Below are 20681 nucleotides of genomic sequence, written 5' to 3'. Positions count from 1 at the left end.
CTTCTACCAAACAGCACTCAGTAGCCAAACAACTCTGTCTCCTATTTCTTCCCTGAATCATTCTTCTGAATTCACAACCTGTAATAATCATTTACAGTATTCCTAAAACAGCACCGTTATCTTCCCCAAATACCTCCAGTATTTCAAAAACAGCCCCCTTCTCTTCCCTAATTACCTCTAGCATTCCCAAAACAGCACCCCTCTCCCCCCAAATACCCCCAGCATTCCCAAAACAGCACCCCTCTCCCCCCAAATACCCCCAGCATTCCCAAAACAGCACCCCTCTCTCCCCAAATACCTCTAGCATTCCCAAAACAGCACCCCTCTCTCCCCAAATACCTTCAGCATTCCCAAAACAGCACCTCTCTCTCCCCAAATACCTCTAGCATTCCCAAAACAGCACCTCTCTCTCCCCAAATACCCCCAGCATTCCCAAAACAGCACCCCTCTCTCCCCAAATACCCCCAGCATTCCCAAAACAGCACCCCTCTCTCCCCAAATACCCCCAGCATTCCCAAAACAGCACCTCTCTCTCCCCAAATACCTCTAGCATTCCCAAAATAGCACCTCTCTCTTCCCAAATTACCTCTAGCATTCCCAAAATAGCACCCCTCTCTTTCCCAATTACCTCTAGCATTCCCAAAACAGCAGCCTTCTTTTCCCCAAATACCTCCAGCATTCCCAAAACAGCACCCCTCTCTCCCCAAATATATCCAGCATTCCCAAAACAGCACCCATCTCTTCCTCAAATACCTCCAGCATTCCCAAAACAGCACACTTCTCTTCCCCAAATACCTCTAGCATTCCCCAAACAGCACCCCTCTCTTCCCCAAATACCTCTAGCATTCCCAAAACAGCACCCCTCTCTTCCCCAAATACCTTTAGCATTCCCAAAACAGCACCTCTCTCTTCCCCAAATGCCTTTAGCATTCCCAAAACCGCACCCTTCTGTGCCAACTACTTTCAGCACCATACACCCCACTAACCACGCACTCTGCCCCAACTACACCCCCTCTGTTCCTGTACGTCCAGTGGTCTGATCTCAATTATGTGTCTGTTAGTCCACCCATTGTACAGCGCTACGGAATTTGTTGGCGCTATATAAATAATAAAATAATAATAATAATAATAATACACCATACTCACCCCAAACAACACTCCTTACCCAAACCACTCCTAGTCCCTTCTTCCCCCAAATAGAATCCCCTAACCTAACTATTCAACTCATCCTACTCTTCCCAAATATCCACGACTCTGTATACACTGTTCTCCCTAAGCCATGCAACCTGCACCCTAGAACTCCTGAAAACCATCCCCTGTGCCTAATCATACGAGTATGAAACAAAATATTAGCTTTGATTGCTAGAGCATCATTGTAAAATACAGGCTCAGTGTTACAGTATTGAGTGCAGTCACCATGCTGTGTAGTCATTGCTGGCACAGGGCCGGCCATTCTGTTGATTTATTCTATGGGGCTGTGTTTTGTGTAATGAGATTAAAGCCTTCTGTGGCTCATAGAGATTCATCATGCTAAGCAGACCCTGGAGGATCTCCTAATTAATTTAGAGATGTGTCTGTGTGACACTTACACACTGTCTCCCATTAGGCGGTGCTGTGTGGTGCGTGTAATTTAAAGCTGGTAAAATTCCCTCCCCATGGTCACAGTAAACAGACTGCACTGCTCAGAGACCCTAAATGTGTTGATTTCTCCGTGCTGGCCTATTAATGTTCTGTTAAGGTGATCTATAAATGATAGGTGTAATACATGGGATTTCATATATTATAGCACGTATAAATATAACTTGGTTACAAATACAGTACTGTGTAGACCAGGGCTGTCCAACCTGCAGCCCCCCAGATGTTGCTGAACTACAACTCACATGATTCCCTGGCTATCTGTTTCATTGAAAGAATCATGGGAGTTGTAGTTCAGCAACATCTGGAGGGCCGCAGGTTGGATAACCCTGGTAGACCCTATGGTGGTCTGAAAAGCACTGAGCAGCCAATAATAACTACAATACACGTTTTACACTACAATTCCCATAATCCCTAGGCCAGGAGTAGGCAACATTCGGCCCTCCAGATGTTATGGACTACATCTGACATAATGCTAGCAAAGTGTCAAGGGAGGTTTAGTCCACAACATCTGGAGTGCTAAAGGTGTTCTCACCTTGCCATAGGACAGGTCATGGTTAGGCAACCTTCTGGTAGTGCAATGTCTCTTGTAGTGCCAGACATATTTAAAAAAAAAAAAAACAACAACAAAAAACAAGTTAATTGTGTGTATGTTGGGTAATTCTGCTTGTGTTATGTATGTGTGGTGGCTGCTTTGTGTGGGGTTGTATGTGTTATGATCTCTGTGTGTAGTGTTATGTATGTCCATGTGTTGTTTTTGATATTGTGTATTTGTTATATGTGTGGGCTGCCAATGTTGTTACCTAGGTCATTAGCTGTTCTGAACTAACCTCTGCAGTGCAGAGCTAGCCCACTTACTTAGAAAGTCAGCTGATTGATCCAGGCCCCCCAGCAGTCCCGCCACCCCGAATTTGTTCCCTTTTGTTCCGCACCCAGACCACGAGAGAACTGTTCTATAACAGTACAGTGCAAGCGAATCATTAGACGCTCTCACTGTGTGCACTTCAGCAGTTCTTTCTGCAAGGTCCTGCAGGTTGGGGGACGTCCAGAAAGGCCCTTCAGTGAAGGGGAATGTCCCTTTTCTGAGCAGTTCAGCCCATTATGGGTTTCACCAGAGACCCAAATCATATCACTGGGGACACCCCCTATCAATCAGGGGACCACCTGCCTACCTGTTGCCCACCTGCCCCAATCTCATACTTCCCAATGTTGGGAGTTATGTTGCTGTCAGCCAATAAGCTTACCAATAGCTTCTGGCTCTAGAAGAGCCCCAGGAAAGCTGTTAAACCATTCTACAATGGTTTGACTACTTACACTGGAAGCACCATAGCACCTTATCACCAAAACTACTGTACAGTGCACTGTAGTGGTTATGGTGCTTGAAATGCTCATTTAGTAGGTCATGTTAGAGAAAATTAAATAAAAGAACAGTGTAGACACTATATCTGCTTCAGCTCATTAAAGTGGTTATAGTATCTGGAGTCCCCTAGTGCCATCCTTCCATTCAGTGTTAATCTGTTTTTAATGTTTAATGCTATATGAAAGTTGAAGTAGCGTATCCTCCCTGTTTTGCAGAAATGGGCAGCTGTAATTGGGAGAGTGTCAGCTGACTGCATTCAGCCTGTCACAGGTACTTTTCTGTAATAAATAGGTATGTCTAGAAGCAAAGGGGGATTCATGTTGACTAGTGCCCTTAGCCAGATTAGAACCCCCCTCTTAGAGCCCTGCACTCTTTTTCTGTGAGTGGTGTGTGAGTGTGTGTAGTAGGCCGAGAGCTGTATGTGTATCTAGCATTATGTGCCTGAGTGTGTGTGCATGCAATTGTGACTGAATGTGCCACTGCTTCTGGCATTGTGTACCTGCGTATGTGTCTGAGCATCCTTGTTTCTGAATGCGTGTCTCGTTGTCTTTGTGCATGCATATATCTGTGAGTGTATGTGTGTTGGGTAGTTGCTTGCGTTGTGCTGTGTGTAAGAGGGGCTGCGTGAGCCTGTGTCTCATGTGTGGAAGGTTACCTTGTATGATGATGACTATTTTCAGGGGTGACTGTGATAGGGAAAGTTGGGGGTGACTGTGGCAGGATGAGGGTTGTTTGTGACAGGGTTTGGAGGATGAATGTGAAAGTTTTTGGGGGTAGGTGTAACAGGGTGAGAAGGGTGAGTGTGACAGAATTACTGGGGTGAGTGTGACAGGGTGAGAGTGGTGGGTGGTTAAGTGTAGCAGGGTAAGATATGGTGAGTGTTACAGGGTTGAGAGGTGCGTGTTATAGGGTCAGTTTGGCCAGTTGAGAGAGGTGGTGAGTGTGACAAGCTTGGGGGGTGCGTGTGACTGGGTTAGGGGTATGAGTGTGGTAGAGTGAGGGGGAGTGTGTGTGTAACAGTGTAAAGGGTGACAAAGTTGGGGTGTGACTAACTGTGGCAGGGTGAGTGAGCGGGTGACAATGTATGAAGGCTAAGTGTGTGGGGGGAATAACATAATGTGGGGAGGCTGTGTTCAACACAGTCTTCCCACACTGTAATGCCTTTTTTTCTATAACATTTTCCCCCAACCGCTTACCTCCTGGGTAGGAAGGGAGAAATAATACCTTCCCCGGTGGTTGGTTGTATTCCCTGGTGGTCCGACCACTTCCCTAGTGATCCAGTAAGCTCTCTGTGCAGCCGCAGGCTTTCCGGCCTGGTACTCTGTGAGCAAGTCAGAGCGGAGGCGCTGGGTGTCCAAGCCTGACTCCCTCACAAAGCGCTACCGCTGCAATTACACCACAGACCACCAGGGAGTAATTTTTAAAGGAATGTTTAGTGAGATCTTTTGATCGCTCTGCCAGCTCCAGTGGGGACCATATGAGACTATGAGAAATCTGCACTTTCATAGTTAAATAATCAGTCAGATAGCCAGAGAGGTTTGTTTCCTACTTCTGTTAGATTCTCTGAATTAAGTGAAGTGTCAGGCAGGCATACCACCTTCTCAGAGCTCTGCAGTGTGTGCGCTCAATTTCACGCCATTTGATTCACACAGATTAGGTGAGAAAAGGTAACTCATAGATGTTAAAAAACAAGGAGCAGTAAAAAAACCAATCATATATCATATCATATATATTTATAAATACAGATTTTTTACTCCTTTTTTTCCCCTCTGTTGGTCACTTCTCAGTTGATCTGTGAATACAATTAACATTTAGTGGCTGCCCCCTAGCCATAAATATTTTTTTCCCCATCAATCATCTCTTTTTTGGAGGCAAATCACAATACAAACAAACATGCTCGTCCATTGTCTCCCTTTTTTATTTGTGATACATCTCCATATATATACACAGAAGAGAAAATAGCACAGTCAGTAAAAAAGGGGGACAAAACTTTTTTTTAGATACATAAATGAGAAAAGAAAAGTAAAACAAGGATTAGTTAGATTAAAAACAAAAGAAGGAAGGTATGTAGAAGAGGATAAAGGTCTGTCTAGCTGACTGCCTCAATGAATATTTTTGTTCGGTATTTACAGTTAAGAAAAAGGATAAATGAGTCATTTATTACACGTGAGTTTACAGAGGAAGAGGTTCTATTTCAACTGTCAAAAGTAAAGACAAATAAGTCAATGGGACCTGATGGAATACACCCAAAGCTATTAAAAGAGCTTAGTGGTGTACTAGCAAAACCATTAACAGATTTATTTAACCAATCATTGATAACAGGAGTAGTCCCAGAAGATTGGAAGTTAGCGAATGTTGTGCCCATTCACAAGAAAGGTAATAGGTAGGAGTCGGCAACTATAGGCCAGTAAGCCTTACTTCAGTAGTGGGGAAAGTGATGGAAAACATGTTAAAGGATAGGATTGTTGAACATCTAAAAACACATGGATTTCAAGATCAGAGACAACATGGGTTTACTTCAGGGAGATCATGCCAAACTAATCTTATTGATTTTTTTGATTGGGTAACTAAAATTATAGATCAGGGTGCTTCAGTAGACATTGCTTACTTAGATTTCAGTAAGGCTTTTGACACTGTTGCACATAGAAGGCTTATCAATAAAATGCAATCTTTAAGTTTGGATTCCAATATTGTTGAATGCGTGAGGCAGTGGCTGAGTGACAGGCAACAGAGGGTTGTAGTCAATGGATTATATTCGAAGCTTGGGCTTGTCACCAGTGGGGTACCTCAGGGATCTGTACTTGGACCCATTCTCTTTAATATTTTTATTAGTGATATTGCAGAAGGTCTTGATGGTAAGGTACCGTATATACTCGAGTATAAGCCGACCCGAATATAAGCCGAGGCCCCTAATTTTACCCCAAAAAACTGGGAAAACGTATTGACTTGAGTATAAGACTAGGGTGGGAAATGCAGCAGCTACTGGTAAATTTCTAAATAAAATTAGATCCTAAAAAAATTATATTAATTGAATATTTATTTACAGTGTGTGTATATAATGAATGCAGTGTGTGCGTATGAGTGCAGTGCGTGTATGAATGCAGTGTGTGTATGAGTGCAGTGTGTGTGTATGAGTGCAGTGTGTGTGTATGAGTGCAGTGTGAGTGCAGTGTGTGTGTGTATGAGTGCAGTGTGTGTGCGTATGAGTGCAGTGTGTGTGCGTATATATATTAATTGAATATTTATTTCCAGTGTGTGTATATAATGAATGCAGTGTGTGTGTATGAGTGCAGTGTGTATGAGTGCAGTGCGTGTATGTATGAGTGCAGTGCATGTATGTATGAGTGCAGTGCGTGTATGTATGAGTGCAGTGCGTGTATGTATGAGTGCAGTGCGTGTATGTATGAGTGCAGTGTGTGTGTATGAGTGCAGTGTGTGTGTATGAGTGCAGTGTGTGGGTATGAATGCAGTGTGTGTGTATGAATGCAGTGTGTGTGTATGAATGCAGTGTGTGTGTATGTGTGTATGAATGCAATGTGTGTGAGTGCAGTGTGTGTATATGAATGAAGTGTGAGTGTGTGTGATGCAGTGTGTGTTTGTGTATGTGTTGGTGGGGGTGGGCATTTTGATATATTATTAATTATTTTATTAATTATTATTTTATTTTTTTATTTTTTAATATTATTATATTTTGTTATTATTATTATTTATTATTTAACTGAATTATTGGAATTAAGAATTTAAAGAATTATTAATTTTTATTTTTTTTATATTTTTTTTTTCGTCCCCCCTCCCTGCTTGATACATAGCAGGGAGGGGGGCTCCTTCCCTGGTGGTCCAGTGTCATTGGTAGTTCAGTGGGGGGGAGAGGGGGGCTGGCAGAGCTGTACTTACCTGTCCTGCAGCTCCTGTCAGCTCTCTCCTCCTCCGCGCGGTCTGTGCAGCTCCCTCTGTCAGCTCCCACTGTAAGTCTCGCGAGAGCCGCGGCTCTCGCGAGACTTACAGTGGGAGCTGACCGAGGTGCTGAACGGACGGCGCGGAGGAGGAGAGAGCTGACAGGAGCTGCAGGACAGGTAAGTACAGCTCTGCCAGCCCCCCTCTCCCCCGGTCTGTATTATGGCAATGCAAATTGCCATAATACAGACTCTGACTCGAGTATAAGCCGAGTTGGGTTTTTTCAGCACAAAAAATGTGCTGAAAAACTCGGCTTATACTCGAGTATATACGGTATGTCTTTTTGCTGATGATACTAAGATATGTAACAGGGTTGATGTTCCAGGAGGGATAAGCCAAATGGCTAATGATTTAGGTAAACTAGAAAAATGGTCAGAGTTGTGGCAACTGACATTTAATGTGGATAAGGGCAAGATAATGCATCTTGGACGTAAAAACCCCAAGGGCAGAGTACATTATATCCCATTGAGTCCATACCTCAACATCTGAGGAAAGGGATTTAGGGGTGATTATTTCTGATGACTTAAAGGTAGGCAGACAATGTAATAGAGCAGCAGGAAATGCTAGCAGAATGCTTGGTTGTATGGGAGAGGTATTAGCAGTAGAAAGAGGGAAGTGCTCATGCCATTGTACAGAACACTGGTGAGACCTCACTTGGAGTACTATACACAGTACTGGAGACCATATCTTCAGAAGGATATTGATACCTTAGAGAGAGTTCAAAGAAGGGCTACTAAACTGGTTCATGGATTGCAGTATAAAACTTACCAGGAAAGGTTAAAGGATCTTAACATGTATAGCTTGGAGGAAAGACGAGACAGGGGGGATATGATAGAAACATTTAAATACATAAAGGGAATCAACACAGTAAAAGAGGAGACTATATTTAAAAGAAGAAAAACTACCACAACAAGAGGACATAGTCTTAAATTAGAGGGGCAAAGGTTTAAAAATAATATCAGGAAGTATTACTTTACTGAGAGGGTAGTGGATGCATGGAATAGCCTTCCAGCTGAAGTGGTAGAGGTTAACACAGTAAAGGAGTTTAAGCATGCGTGGGATAGGCATAAGGCTATCCTAACTATAATATAAGGCAGGGCTGCCATCAGAAACTTTGGGGCCCCTGACAAAGCACAAGGTCTGGGCCCCCCCCCCCCCCCAACCCCTCCCTCCCGGGCCCGCCCATGCCCTACCTAGTCCGTTGACAATGATGCGGGACTGAATGTGGTGTGTATAGTGGAAGTGAATTAGAATGTGTGTAATGGATGTAGTGTTTGTGTGTATTAGATACTGTTTGTGCAGTGAATGCAGAGTGTGTGTTTGTGTAGCGCAGGGGTCTGCAACCTTTAAGACAAAAAGAGCCACTTGGACCAGTTTCCGAAGAAAAAAAAAAAACTGGGAGCCGCAAAACCATTGCGACATTTAAAACAATTTTTCTTTTCTTGCCTTTATCCATGGCTGGCCTACCGGGGGTCCAAAACAGGGACGTAATTAGAAATCAGAGGGCCCCATAGCAAAATCAATGCCCCAAAATGCCATAGAAAATTAATCAGGGCCCCAGTCTACTATAAATCATAATCAGTGCCTAATGTAAATAATAATTCATAATGAGGGCCCAATGTCATCCTCGTCATTATAAAAAGAACTTTTTTTGTCACTTTTTTTTCCTTCTGATTGCTTAAAAAGATGACAACAAAGTATTAGTAACCCAGCTACTAAGGATTATGGCTGCGCTATGCTCAGTTACCCTTTATGTATTATGGTCACAATTGTCCACAAAAGCTGGTTATGCGTAACACATTTCATTTCATTATTATGACTGATCATACAGTTTACTACAGCAGATTTCAAGTAGTATCTATTAACAAGTATTAACATGCCTCCTAACATTTCAAATGGACAAAGGAATACTTGAAGAACAATATATCTTATTTATACAGACCGATTTCTAACCACATTTATTGTAGTTTAAAGACACATTACTGGGAGTATTATTACTGGGAAGCTCTGTTATACACTCAGACACATTACTGGGAGTGTTATTGCTGTGGAGCTCTGTTATACACCCAGACACATTACTAGGAGTATTATTGCTGTGGAGCTCTGTTATACACTCAGACACATTACTGGGAGTATTATTGCTGTGGAGCTCTGTTATACACTCAGACACATTACTGGGAGTATTATTGCTGTGGAGCTCTGTTATACACTCAGACACATTACTGGGAGTATTATTGCGGTGGAGCTCTGTTATACACTCAGACACATTACTGGGAGTATTATTGCTGTGGAGCTCTGTTATACACTCAGACACATTACTGGGAGTATTATTGCGGTGGAGCTCCGTTATACACTCAGACACATTACTGGGAGTATTATTGCTATGGAGCTCTGTTATACACTCAGACACATTACTGGGAGTATTATTGCGGTGGAGCTCTGTTATAAACTCAGGCACATTACTGGGAGTATTATTACTGTGGAGCTCTGTTACAAACTCGGACACATTACTGGGAGTATTATTGCGGTGGAGCTGTGCTGTAGACTCAGACACATTTATTGTAGTTTAAAGACATACTACTGTCAGTATTATTTTGGTGGAGCTCTGCTGTAGACTCACCAACAAAATGGAGCTCCTAGAAAAGAGGGGCAATGATGATAGAAATGAGTGACAAAGGAATTTGGGAAATAGGGACTTCTCCTCCTAAATAGGAATACTTGGGATTTATGTTTTATTATATGATATAAATTACACTTTAACAAAAAAAAAAAAAAAAAAAAAAAAATACATTGTACACTAGTGGCACATTAAATTGGATAAAAATGTCTTTAAGTTCTGTCTGTGTAAGTGTGTGTGTGGGCCGGGCTCCCCCCCCTCCCCCCCTGAGGCATCACTTCACTTACCTCACACTGGTGCCTGGCACGCTGCTGCTGCTGCTGCTGACGGGAGTCTGGACGGATGTCATCTTCCTCCTCGCAGTCGTAGACCTGCATGCGCGCCGCTGCCCTCCGATCTGACAGCGGGCGGGAAGGAGACGTCAGGACGGTGCGTAACTACAGCGCCCGCCACAGTGGGGAGTGTCAGGGCGCACAATGCGCCTCCTCCCCTCCCTAGTATCCGCCCCAGAGCCGCGGCAAAGGTTCAAAAGAGCCACATGCGGCTCCGGAGCCGCGGGTTGCCGACCCCTGGTGTAGCGGATGCAGTGTGTATAGTGAACGCAGAGTGTGTTTGAGTAGTGGATGTAGTGTGTGTACAGTGATGTAGTGTGTGTTTGTGTAGTGGATGTAGTGTTTGTATGTACTAGATGAAATGTGTTTAGTGGATGCAGTGTCTGTAGTGGATGCAGTGTGTGTATTAGACGCAGTGTCTGTGTATAGTGAATGCAGAGTGTTTCAATTTGTAGTGGATGCTGTGTGTGTACTGTGAATACAGGATGTTTGTGTAGTGGATGCTGTGTGTACAGTTAATACAGAGTGTGTGTCAGTATGGTGAATCCAGAGTGTGTGCATAGTTTAGTGAATGCAGAGTGTGTGTTAGTGTGTAATGAATGCAGAGTGTGTGTTAGTGTGTAGTGAATGCAGAGTGTGTCAGTGTAATGAATGTAGTGTGTGTGTGTGTTAGTGCAGTGAATGCAGAGTGTGTGTAAATGTGTAGTGAATGCAGAGTGTGTGTAAATGTGTAGTGAATGCAGAGTGTGTGTAAATGTGTAGTGAATGCAGAGAGTGTGTTAGTGTGTAGCGGATGCAGAGTGTGTGTTAGTGTAGTGAATGCAGAGTGTTAATGTGTAGTGAATGCAGAGAGTGTTTGAGTAGTGATGTAGTGTGTGTACAGTGATGTAGTGCGTGTTTGTGTAGTGGATGTAGTGTTTGTATGTACTAGATGAAATGTGTTTAGTGGATGCAGTGTCTGTAGTGGATGTAGTGTGTGTATTAGACACAGTGTCTGTGTATAGTGAATGCAGAGTGTTAATGTGTAGTGAATGCAGATAATGTTTGAGTAGTGGATGTAGTGTGTGTACAGTGATGTAGTGTGTGTTTGTGTAGTGGATGTAGTGTTTGTATGTACTAGATGAAATGTGTTTAGTGGATGCAGTGTCTGTAGTGGATGCAGTGTGTGTATTAGACGCAGTGTCTGTGTATAGTGAATGCAGAGTGTTTCAATTTGTGGTGGATGTAGTGTGTGTACTGTGAATACAGGATGTTTGTGTAGTGGATGCTGTGTGTACAGTTGATCCAGAGTGTATGTTAGTGTAGTGAATGCAGAGTGTGTGCATAGTTTAGTGAATGCAGAGTGTGTGTTAGTGTGTAATAAATGCAGAGTGTGTGTTAGGGTGTAGTGAATGCAGAGTGTGTCAGTGTAATGAATGTAGTGTGTGTGTAAATGTGTAGTTAATGCAGAGAGTGTGTTAATGTGTAGTGAATGCAGAGAGTGTGTTAGTGTAGTGAATGCAGGGAGTGTGTTAGTGTAGTGAATGCAGAAAGTGTGTTAGTGTAGTGAATGCAGAGAGTGTGTTAGTGTAGTGAATGCAGAGAGTGTGTTAATGTGTAGTGAATGCAGAGAGTGTGTTAATGTGTAGTGAATGCAGAGAGTGTGTTAGTGTGTAGCGGATGCAGAGTGTGTGTTAGTGTAGTGAATGCAGAGTGTTAATGTGTAGTGAATGCAGAGAGTGTGTTAGTGTGTAGCGGATGCAGAGTGTGTGTTAGTGTAGTGAATGCAGAGTGTGTTAATGTGTAGCGAATGCAGAGTGTGTGTCAGTATAGTGGATGCAGTGAGTGGGTTAGTGTGTAGTGTATGCAGAGTGCATGTTGTATTAGTGAATGCAGTGTGTGTATTGTATTAGTGTATGCACTGTGTGTGTTAGTGTATGCAGTGTGTGTGTGTGTTGTATTAGTGTATGCAGTGTGTGTTGTGTTAGTGTATGTAGTATGTATGTTGTGTTAGTATATGCAGTGTGTGTGTTAGTGTATGCAGTATGTGTTGTATTAGTGTATGCAGTGTGTGTTGTGTCAGTGTATGCAGAGTGTGTGTTGTGTTAGTGTATGCAGTGTGTGTTGTGTTAGTGTATGCAGTGTGTGTTGTGTTAGTGTATGCAGTGTGTGTTGTGTTAGTGAATGCAGTGTGTGTTGTGTCAGTGTATGCAGTGTGTGTTTTGTCAGTGTATGCAGAGTGTGTGTGTTGTGTAAGTGTATGCAGTGTGTGTGTGCTGTGTTAGTGTATGCAGTGTGTGTTGTGTCAGTGTATGCAGAGTGTGTGTTGTGTTAGTGTATGCAGTGTGTGTTGTGTTGGTGTATGCAGAGTGTGTTGTGTCAGTGTATGCAGAGTGTGTGTTGTGTCAGTGTATGCAGAGTGTGTGTTGTGTTGGTGTATGCCGTGTGTGTGTTGTGTCGGTGTATGCAGAGTGCGTGTTGTGTTAGTGTATGCAGTGTGTGTTGTGTTAGTGTATGCAGTGTGTGTTGTGTCAGTGTATGCAGTGTGTGTTGTGTCAGTGTATGAAGTGTGTGTTATGTCAGTGTATGCAGAGTGTGTGTTGTATCAGTGTATGCAGAGTGTGTGTTGTGTCAGTGTATGCAGAGTGTGTGTTGTGTTAGTGTATGCAGTGTGTGTGTGCTGTGTTAGTGTATGCAGTGTGTGTTGTGTTGGTGTATGCAGAGTGTGTTGTGTCAGTGTATGCAGAGTGTGTGTTGTGTCAGTGTATGCAGAGTGTGTGTTGTGTTAGTGTATGCAGTGTGTGGTGTGTTGGTGTATGCAGAGTGTGTTGTGTCAGTGTATGCAGAGTGTGTGTTGTGTTAGTGTATGCAGTGTGTGTGTGTTGTGTTAGTGTATGCAGTGTGTGTTGTGTCAGTGTATGTAGTGTGTGTGTTGTGTCAGTGTATGTAGTGTGTGTGTGTTGTGTCAGTGTATGTAGTGTGTGTGTGTGTGTGTGTGTGTCAGTGTGTGCAGTGTGTGTGTTGTGTCAGTCCATGCAGTGTGTGTGTGTGTGTGTGTCAGTGTGTGCAGTGTGTGTGTTGTGTCAGTCTATGTAGTGTGTGTGTGTGTTGTGTCAGTGTATGTAGTGTGTGTTGTGTCAGTGTATGTAGTGTGTGTGTGTGTGTTGTGTCAGTGTGTGTAGTGTGTGTGTTGTGTCAGTCTATGTAGTGTGTGTGTTGTGTCAGTGTATGTAGTGTGTGTGTTGTGTCAGTGTATGTAGTGTGTGTGTGTGTTGTGTCAGTGTATGTAGTGTGTGTGTGTGTGTTGTGTCAGTGTATGTAGTGTGTGTGTGTTGTGTCAGTGTATGTAGTGTGTGTGAGTTGTGTCAGTGTATGTAGTGTATGTGTGTTGTGTCGGTGTATGTAGTGTGTGTGTGTGTTGTGTCAGTGTATGTAGTGTGTGTGTGTTGTGTCAGTGTATGTGTGTAAATGTGCAATCTGGGGGGGAGGGGGAGGAAGGGGCATTTAAAAAAAAAAAAAAATGTAATTCAATTGTTTCTCCCCCCTCCCTGCTTACCTGTGTCTAGGGAGGGGGGAGATTCCATCCCTGGTGGTCCGGTGGCATGGTGTGGCCCCCCGGCTTCCCTGTTACCGCAGAGGGGGCCCAGGCAGCACACAGCCTCTTCTCTTCTCTCCTCTAATAACTCTCGCGAGACCCGCGGAGCGTTGCCATGGCAACCGGGTCTCGCGAGAGTTATTAGCAGAGAGGAGAAGAGGAGAAGCAGTGTGCTGCCTGGGCCCCCTCTGCAGTAAGTGTGCAGAGAGGGAAAGTGGGGCCCAGGACTGCCAGAGCAGTCCGGGCCCCCAGGGCCGCCGGGCCCGTGACAACCGTCATGGTTGTCACCCCCTGATGGCGGCCCTGATATAAGGCCAGAGACTAATGAAAGTATTTAGAAAATTGGGCCGAATGGTTCTTAACTGCCATCACATTCTATGTTTCTATGTAAACTAAGTTAGAAAGATAAATTTGGAGGGGGAATATTAATTAAAAAAAGAGGCTGAAAACAAGAGACGGGCATGAATCCAGTGGATAGAAAAATGACACCGCGCAAAATACAGCCTTGTAAGTATTAAAATATAACTTTTATTATTATTGCCTTAAAAAAAAAGGATCTAATCTAATATCATTGATAGAATATGTAGCCTTTATAATCTAAATAAATAAATAAAAATAAATCATAACGTTCAATATTTCAAGTATAAACTTAATATGTAACTTAAATGTAGCCCAAACCAATGACAGATAAACAGAACTCTAGAATAACTATATATAGTCACTGGATCAAAATCTGTCCTTAACTCGCTTTAGTGCGATAGAAAAATGTATTTTGGAAAAAAGTCCTAGATCTTAGGAACAAAAACAAAGACTATCTGAAGAGATTGAGCTGCTGGATAGGGAGAACAAGATCTAAATAGAATCTCTATAGCATTTTGGAGTTACAGAATTCAGACGACCCACCGATTGCCAAAAATTAGGTCTCAGTTTGTTGGAAAGTGAATGCACAAGTCTATTGAGTTCTGTGTCCACAGTATTACAGACATGTGCTAAAATGAACAAATCATATATTCGAGGTTTTCTGTCCGACCGTCCATCCACCCAATATTTCCACCTGTCTGCCTTAACATTCATCTATCTGTCTAGTTCAGGGGTCGGCAACCCGCGGCTCCGGAGCCGCATGTGGCTCTTTTGAACCTTTGCCGCGGCTCTGGGGCGGATACTAGGGAGGGGAGGAGGCGCATTGTGCGCCCTGACACTCCCCACTGTGGCGGGCGCTGTAGTTACGCACCGTCCTGACGTCTCCTTCCCGCCCGCTGTCAGATCGGAGGGCAGCGGCGCGCATGCAGGTCTACGACTGCGAGGAGGAAGATGACATCCGTCCAGACTCCCGTCAGCAGCAGCAGCAGCAGCAGCGTGCCAGGCACCAGTGTGAGGTAAGTGAAGTGATGCCTCAGGGGGGGAGGGGGGGGAGCCCGGCCCACACACACACTTACACAGACAGAACTTAAAGACATTTTTATCCAATTTAATGTGCCACTAGTGTACAATGTATTTTTTTTTTTTTTTTTTTTTTTTTTGTTAAAGTGTAATTTATATCATATAATAAAACATAAATCCCAAGTATTCCTATTTAGGAGGAGAAGTCCCTATTTCCCAAATTCCTTTGTCACTCATTTCTATCATCATTGCCCCTCTTTTCTAGGAGCTCCATTTTGTTGGTGAGTCTACAGCAGAGCTCCACCAAAATAATACTGACAGTAGTATGTCTTTAAACTACAATAAATGTGTCTGAGTCTACAGCACAGCTCCACCGCAATAATACTCCCAGTAATGTGTCCGAGTTTGTAACAGAGCTCCACAGTAATAATACTCCCAGTAATGTGCCTGAGTTTATAACAGAGCTCCACCGCAATAATACTCCCAGTAATGTGTCTGAGTGTATAACAGAGCTCCATAGCAATAATACTCCCAGTAATGTGTCTGAGTGTATAACGGAGCTCCACCGCAATAATACTCCCAGTAATGTGTCTGAGTGTATAACAGAGCTCCACAGCAATAATACTCCCAGTAATGTGTCTGAGTGTATAACAGAGCTCCACCGCAATAATACTCCCAGTAATGTGTCTGAGTGTATAACAGAGCTCCACAGCAATAATACTCCCAGTAATGTGTCTGAGTGTATAACAGAGCTCCACAGCAATAATACTCCCAGTAATGTGTCTGAGTGTATAACAGAGCTCCACAGCAATAATACTCCTAGTAATGTGTCTGGGTGTATAACAGAGCTCCACAGCAATAACACTCCCAGTAATGTGTCTGAGTGTATAACAGAGCTTCCCAGTAATAATACTCCCAGTAATGTGTCTTTAAACTACAATAAATGTGGTTAGAAATCGGTCTGTATAAATAAGATATATTGTTCTTCAAGTATTCCTTTGTCCATTTGAAATGTTAGGAGGCATGTTAATACTTGTTAATAGATACTACTTGAAATCTGCTGTAGTAAACTGTATGATCAGTCATAATAATGAAATGAAATGTGTTACGCATAACCAGCTTTTGTGGACAATTGTGACCATAATACATAAAGGGTAACTGAGCATAGCGCAGCCATAATCCTTAGTAGCTGGGTTACTAATACTTTGTTGTCATCTTTTTAAGCAATCAGAAGGAAAAAAAAGTGACAAAAAAAGTTCTTTTTATAATGACGAGGATGACATTGGGCCCTCATTATGAATTATTATTTACATTAGGCACTGATTATGATTTATAGTAGACTGGGGCCCTGATTAATTTTCTATGGCATTTTGGGGCATTGATTTTGCTATGGGGCCCTCTGATTTCTAATTACGTCCCTGTTTTGGACCCCCGGTAGGCCAGCCATGGATAAAGGCAAGAAAAGAAAAATTGTTTTAAATGTCGCAATGGTTTTGCGGCTCCCAGTTTTTTTTTTTTCTTCGGAAACTGGTCCAAGTGGCTCTTTTTGTCTTAAAGGTTGCAGACCCCTGGTCTAGTTCTAAGTTCTTACCAACACCAAAGAAACACACAGCTTAAGGTGGAATAATAGATAAAAGACACTAGTGACATGCTGCAACGCTAAGGATACCTCCCAAAAAATCCTCCACAAAAAACACACACGCAATGTATATGAGGGCACCAAATGGCAGAATACATTACACAGAAATGCACATAAGAAAAAAAGATGTGCAAAACATGCATATCAGCCATAAATTACAAAAAAAAAGAGTTCCACCTTATAGTCCACCTTCAATGTCCAGAAATCCGGTCTGCCGTTAATATATATATATATATATATATATATATATATATATATATATATTTTTTTTTTTTACGAAGGTTGGACCAGGGGAGAATACAGCCCCTGCAAAATGCCCGTTAATCGTGTTATTTTTGGTTTTATTTTTATTGTGTAGTAAATGTATTGTGCCACTTGGCCCCCTCACTGTCACTAATTCTTATCTGTTTGAATAGATATTTTTGTATGTCTTTTAAAGGGTTCCTGTGCTCCGTCTCTGCAAATGCGGAGGAATCCCATTCTGAAGGCCTCTCGTCCACCTCATTGTTGGATTTATCCCCATCCCACTTGAGGGGTGTAGACTCGGTAGAACATGAGGTTGAAGGATACCAAGATCCAGACATCATCCAAGAATTTCTACACACTCATCAAGGCTCTGGTTTCTCCAGCCAAGAAACTGAGGAGTCCACCATTTTACAATCCTCACAGTTGTTTAGTGATGATGAAGAGAGACAGGTGAATGGGACCAGTGACAGTAACAGTGCACTACAGACAGGTGAGAGCAGTACATGGTCTAACTCCAGAAGAACTGTACACTAGAACTAGATGATATTTTCCAAACAGAGATGTGTTTTGAGCACTTCACCTAATTTTTCAGAAGTCAAACCTAAATAGTTGAATTTAAAACATTTCCAATGTATCTATCTGTCTCAGATTTGGATTGATATTTCAGACGCCTGCATGCAAAGAAATCTTAGATGCCCTCATTGATATCCAAACCACAAACATAAAATTGTCAGAAAAAAAAAACCTAACCAATTTGGAACACAAATGTAATCTCATGAAATAATTATTTTGTCCAGGCACGAGCACATTTCACGATTAAGTGAGAAAAATATCTAACTGCAAGGTTATAGGATCATGTAAATACAAGTTTGGAGGACTTACATGTATGTATGAATTTGTGTGTGACACATTACATATTTCAGTGTAAATCCAAGCTAGTCACATGTATGTATGCAGTATGTACAAATTAAAGGCACTCTCAAAGTATAACTGAGGGAGAAATACGTTTTGGCAGCTTTAAAGTTTCAGGGCTGTCAGAAATTTTGAGACCCTTACAAAAATACTGGCCAGCACCACCAATTATCTGCTCAAAGACATTTTTAAATACACTCAGAGTAGCATCATATTTTTCCGTGTATACGCCCCCGTATATAAGACGACCCCTATTATTTGAGGCCAAAATTAAAAAACTAATATTTTAAACATCAAATAGAACAACTTTGATATTTTAGAGGTGACTTCTGAGGAGAACAACACACTTCCGAATATCATGCTTTCCTGTGCTACGGTACTCTGTGAAGTTAATGGCTCTATAGTGTATGCTAGAAGACAACTCCCACAATACAGCAAGTGGTGTCAGGGCATGCTGGGACATCACAGTAGTATTCTCTCTGCTCCCTGATTCCCATTTCCTCCCCCATAAATATAAATCAGAAAGCAACCCCTACCTGAGGTGGAGCAAACCTTAATATGGCTGCTCTTTTAATGGTGTCGCATGTCTCTGGAGCTCCATTGGTGTAAGTGCTGATGTCTGATGCAGCTCCCACGCATATAGGGTCCTCTTCTTCCTTGCCACAGCATTCAGAAGTGGATCGGTGCGAAGGAGGCCAGATGTGTGTGTGGGCCGTGGCACACTGAAAATTGACAGGCACCATCTTAACTTAGGCCCCGCGCACAAGTGGTTTTTTTTTTGTTTTGTTTTTTTAAAACCCCTATAGTGACATTCAGTGTATAAGATGACCCCCAATTTTAGACAATAACATTTTTAGACACGGAAAAATACGGTATGTGCATTCCCACAGACATCAACATACATTCCCATATACACACTGATGCACACTGGCAGCCAGTCAGAAATACAGATACATGATGGCAGACACACTCTGTAAATCATACACACAAATTCACACATTGTGACACACGCAGATACATTCTGCCGCACACTAACAGAAACAAAATACACACTTCCACACAAAAAACATTGCCAGACACACACAAACACACACATTGAAATACTTAACATGTTTCTAGCCAACCTCCTATTTTACAACTTTTACACCCCAGGAGGGTTTCTTTATGGGGTCTTACTGGTTCCTCTTGTACTCTTTTGTATCAGGATGACATAAGCCGACCTCAGATCACTGTGGAGTGCAAAGAGAACCAACAGTGCAGTCGTCACTCAGGAGGCTTGGTCTGTGGGTGCTTCTGTGCAGTCCACTTAGGGAAAAACTTCTGTCTCCGCAACTGAGCCGCATAGTGCCAGAGAACCTTTTGGGTAACTTTCCTAAATTGATTGCTTAACAAAGCACAATCGTCTCCACATTCATCAAGACTCTGGTTTCTCCAGCCAAGGAACGGAAGAGTCCACCATTTTACAATCCTCGCAGTTGTTTGGGGATGATTAAAACTTGAAAACCGTGAGGTCTTTTAAGAAAGCTGAGCTCTTTATACAAAAGGTGGAACAATGTAATGCACTTAATTTTTCCTTCCTGTAATCTAGTTATAGATTCTAAGAAATGGCAGGTAATATAAATATAACAATTCCACTGTAGGCCACCTGCCAGAGCAAGATATTTACAGTCCTTGCTCTGCAGACAGCAAGCAGTCAAATCCCTAAATTATTCAGTGAACTCATTTTTATCCTGCACTAAGCTATGAAAGGGAAGGAGCTTAACAAATTAAAAATGAAAATGTTTGTAATACTTTTATGCATATCCTTAATATGAACCTATTAAATAAAAAATAGCAAAAAAGAGTCAAGGTACAAGATAGCTGATCTCCTGAATGGGGGGTAACCCCTAGTAAAATAATTCACTAATAATGAACACACAATAGACTAGATTATCAGGAGGAGTAGGAGTTTTTATGTGATATCCTAAAGAGTGGGAACCCTAAGTGGCGTTGACCAGGGTAGAGAAAAAGAAGAGGTGGAAATCCACCCTAAAGTAGAGAACAATCAAACTTAACTTTTAATATATATATATAATACAGTAAACACTACCTAACACCCTGAATACTGTATACACTATAAACAGTATAAAAACAAGGCTGCAAGAGACCGCATTAGTGCATAAGTTATTCTGGAGTAAGAGGATTATCGACTAAACGGTGCCTAGTGGCAAGGGTTAGGCTCACTGCAAGACAAAGATTGATAACTGATGTTAAAGCAAAAACCTAAGCTCCCTGCTCCTATGTAAAAACATGCCAACCCCTTAACCACCTAATGTGTGCATCAAAGGTAAGCTAGATATTAGTCATGTCCAACTCCAGTAGGGGATCGGGGCCGTTATGGTAGACGCGCTGAGACTCAACGTAGACTGAATTAGTATCTAAAGTCAAATTTAGTAGGACGTGTAACCGCTCGTGTTCAAACGGTTAAAGTGTGGATCAACATATTCCTGCTGACTCAGTGGCTATGGATGGCACCTGTCAGTACCTCTATTATCATATAGTAGCAGGGGGCTTAGGTTTTTGCTTTACAGGGTGCCCTCAAAGGGACAGATTTACATAGGGTACCTTCCCTCGTTCTGTAATAAACCTAGTGAGGTATCAGGCACTCAAGCTAACCCCCTTGCCATTCACATACTTTTTCTGTAACAATATTGTACATCTTGCTAACATGTTTCAATATCTCACTATGCTGATAGTTGTATGACTCTCCCCTCAACTAGCCTATCATACCATATAAGGATCGGTGATCACCCCTTTGGACATCAGTCTTACCTATGCATGTATCTATTATACCAATAGGATCAATGGTCCCTCTCCTTCTGTGTTTTAGAGACTGTATTAATATACTAATGTCATATTCACTTGCACATCAGTTATCAGTCTTTGTCTTGGATTGAGCCTAACCCTTTGATGCACACATTAGGTAGTTTTCACATAGGAGCGGGGGGCTTAGGTTTTTGCTTTAACATCAGTTATCAGTCTTTGTCTTGCAG

At 42.4% G+C, this 20681-nt stretch overlaps 1 protein-coding gene across 2 annotated transcripts in view; it reads left to right on the top strand.

The window, feature by feature from the left end:
• The window catches only part of PODXL2 (podocalyxin like 2), an 80243-nt gene that overhangs the window by 2003 nt on the left and 57559 nt on the right, over nt 1-20681 (top strand). For both annotated transcript variants that reach the window (XM_063426256.1, XM_063426257.1), the window contains exon 3: nt 16931-17227. In XM_063426256.1, coding sequence (XP_063282326.1) covers nt 16931-17227 — 297 coding nt within the window. The remainder of the gene's footprint in view (nt 1-16930; nt 17228-20681) is intronic.

This window comes from Pelobates fuscus, chromosome 7 (assembly GCF_036172605.1).
Source record: "Pelobates fuscus isolate aPelFus1 chromosome 7, aPelFus1.pri, whole genome shotgun sequence".
Lineage (NCBI taxonomy): Eukaryota > Metazoa > Chordata > Amphibia > Anura > Pelobatidae > Pelobates > Pelobates fuscus.
This window is presented reverse-complemented; position numbering and strand designations above follow the sequence as displayed.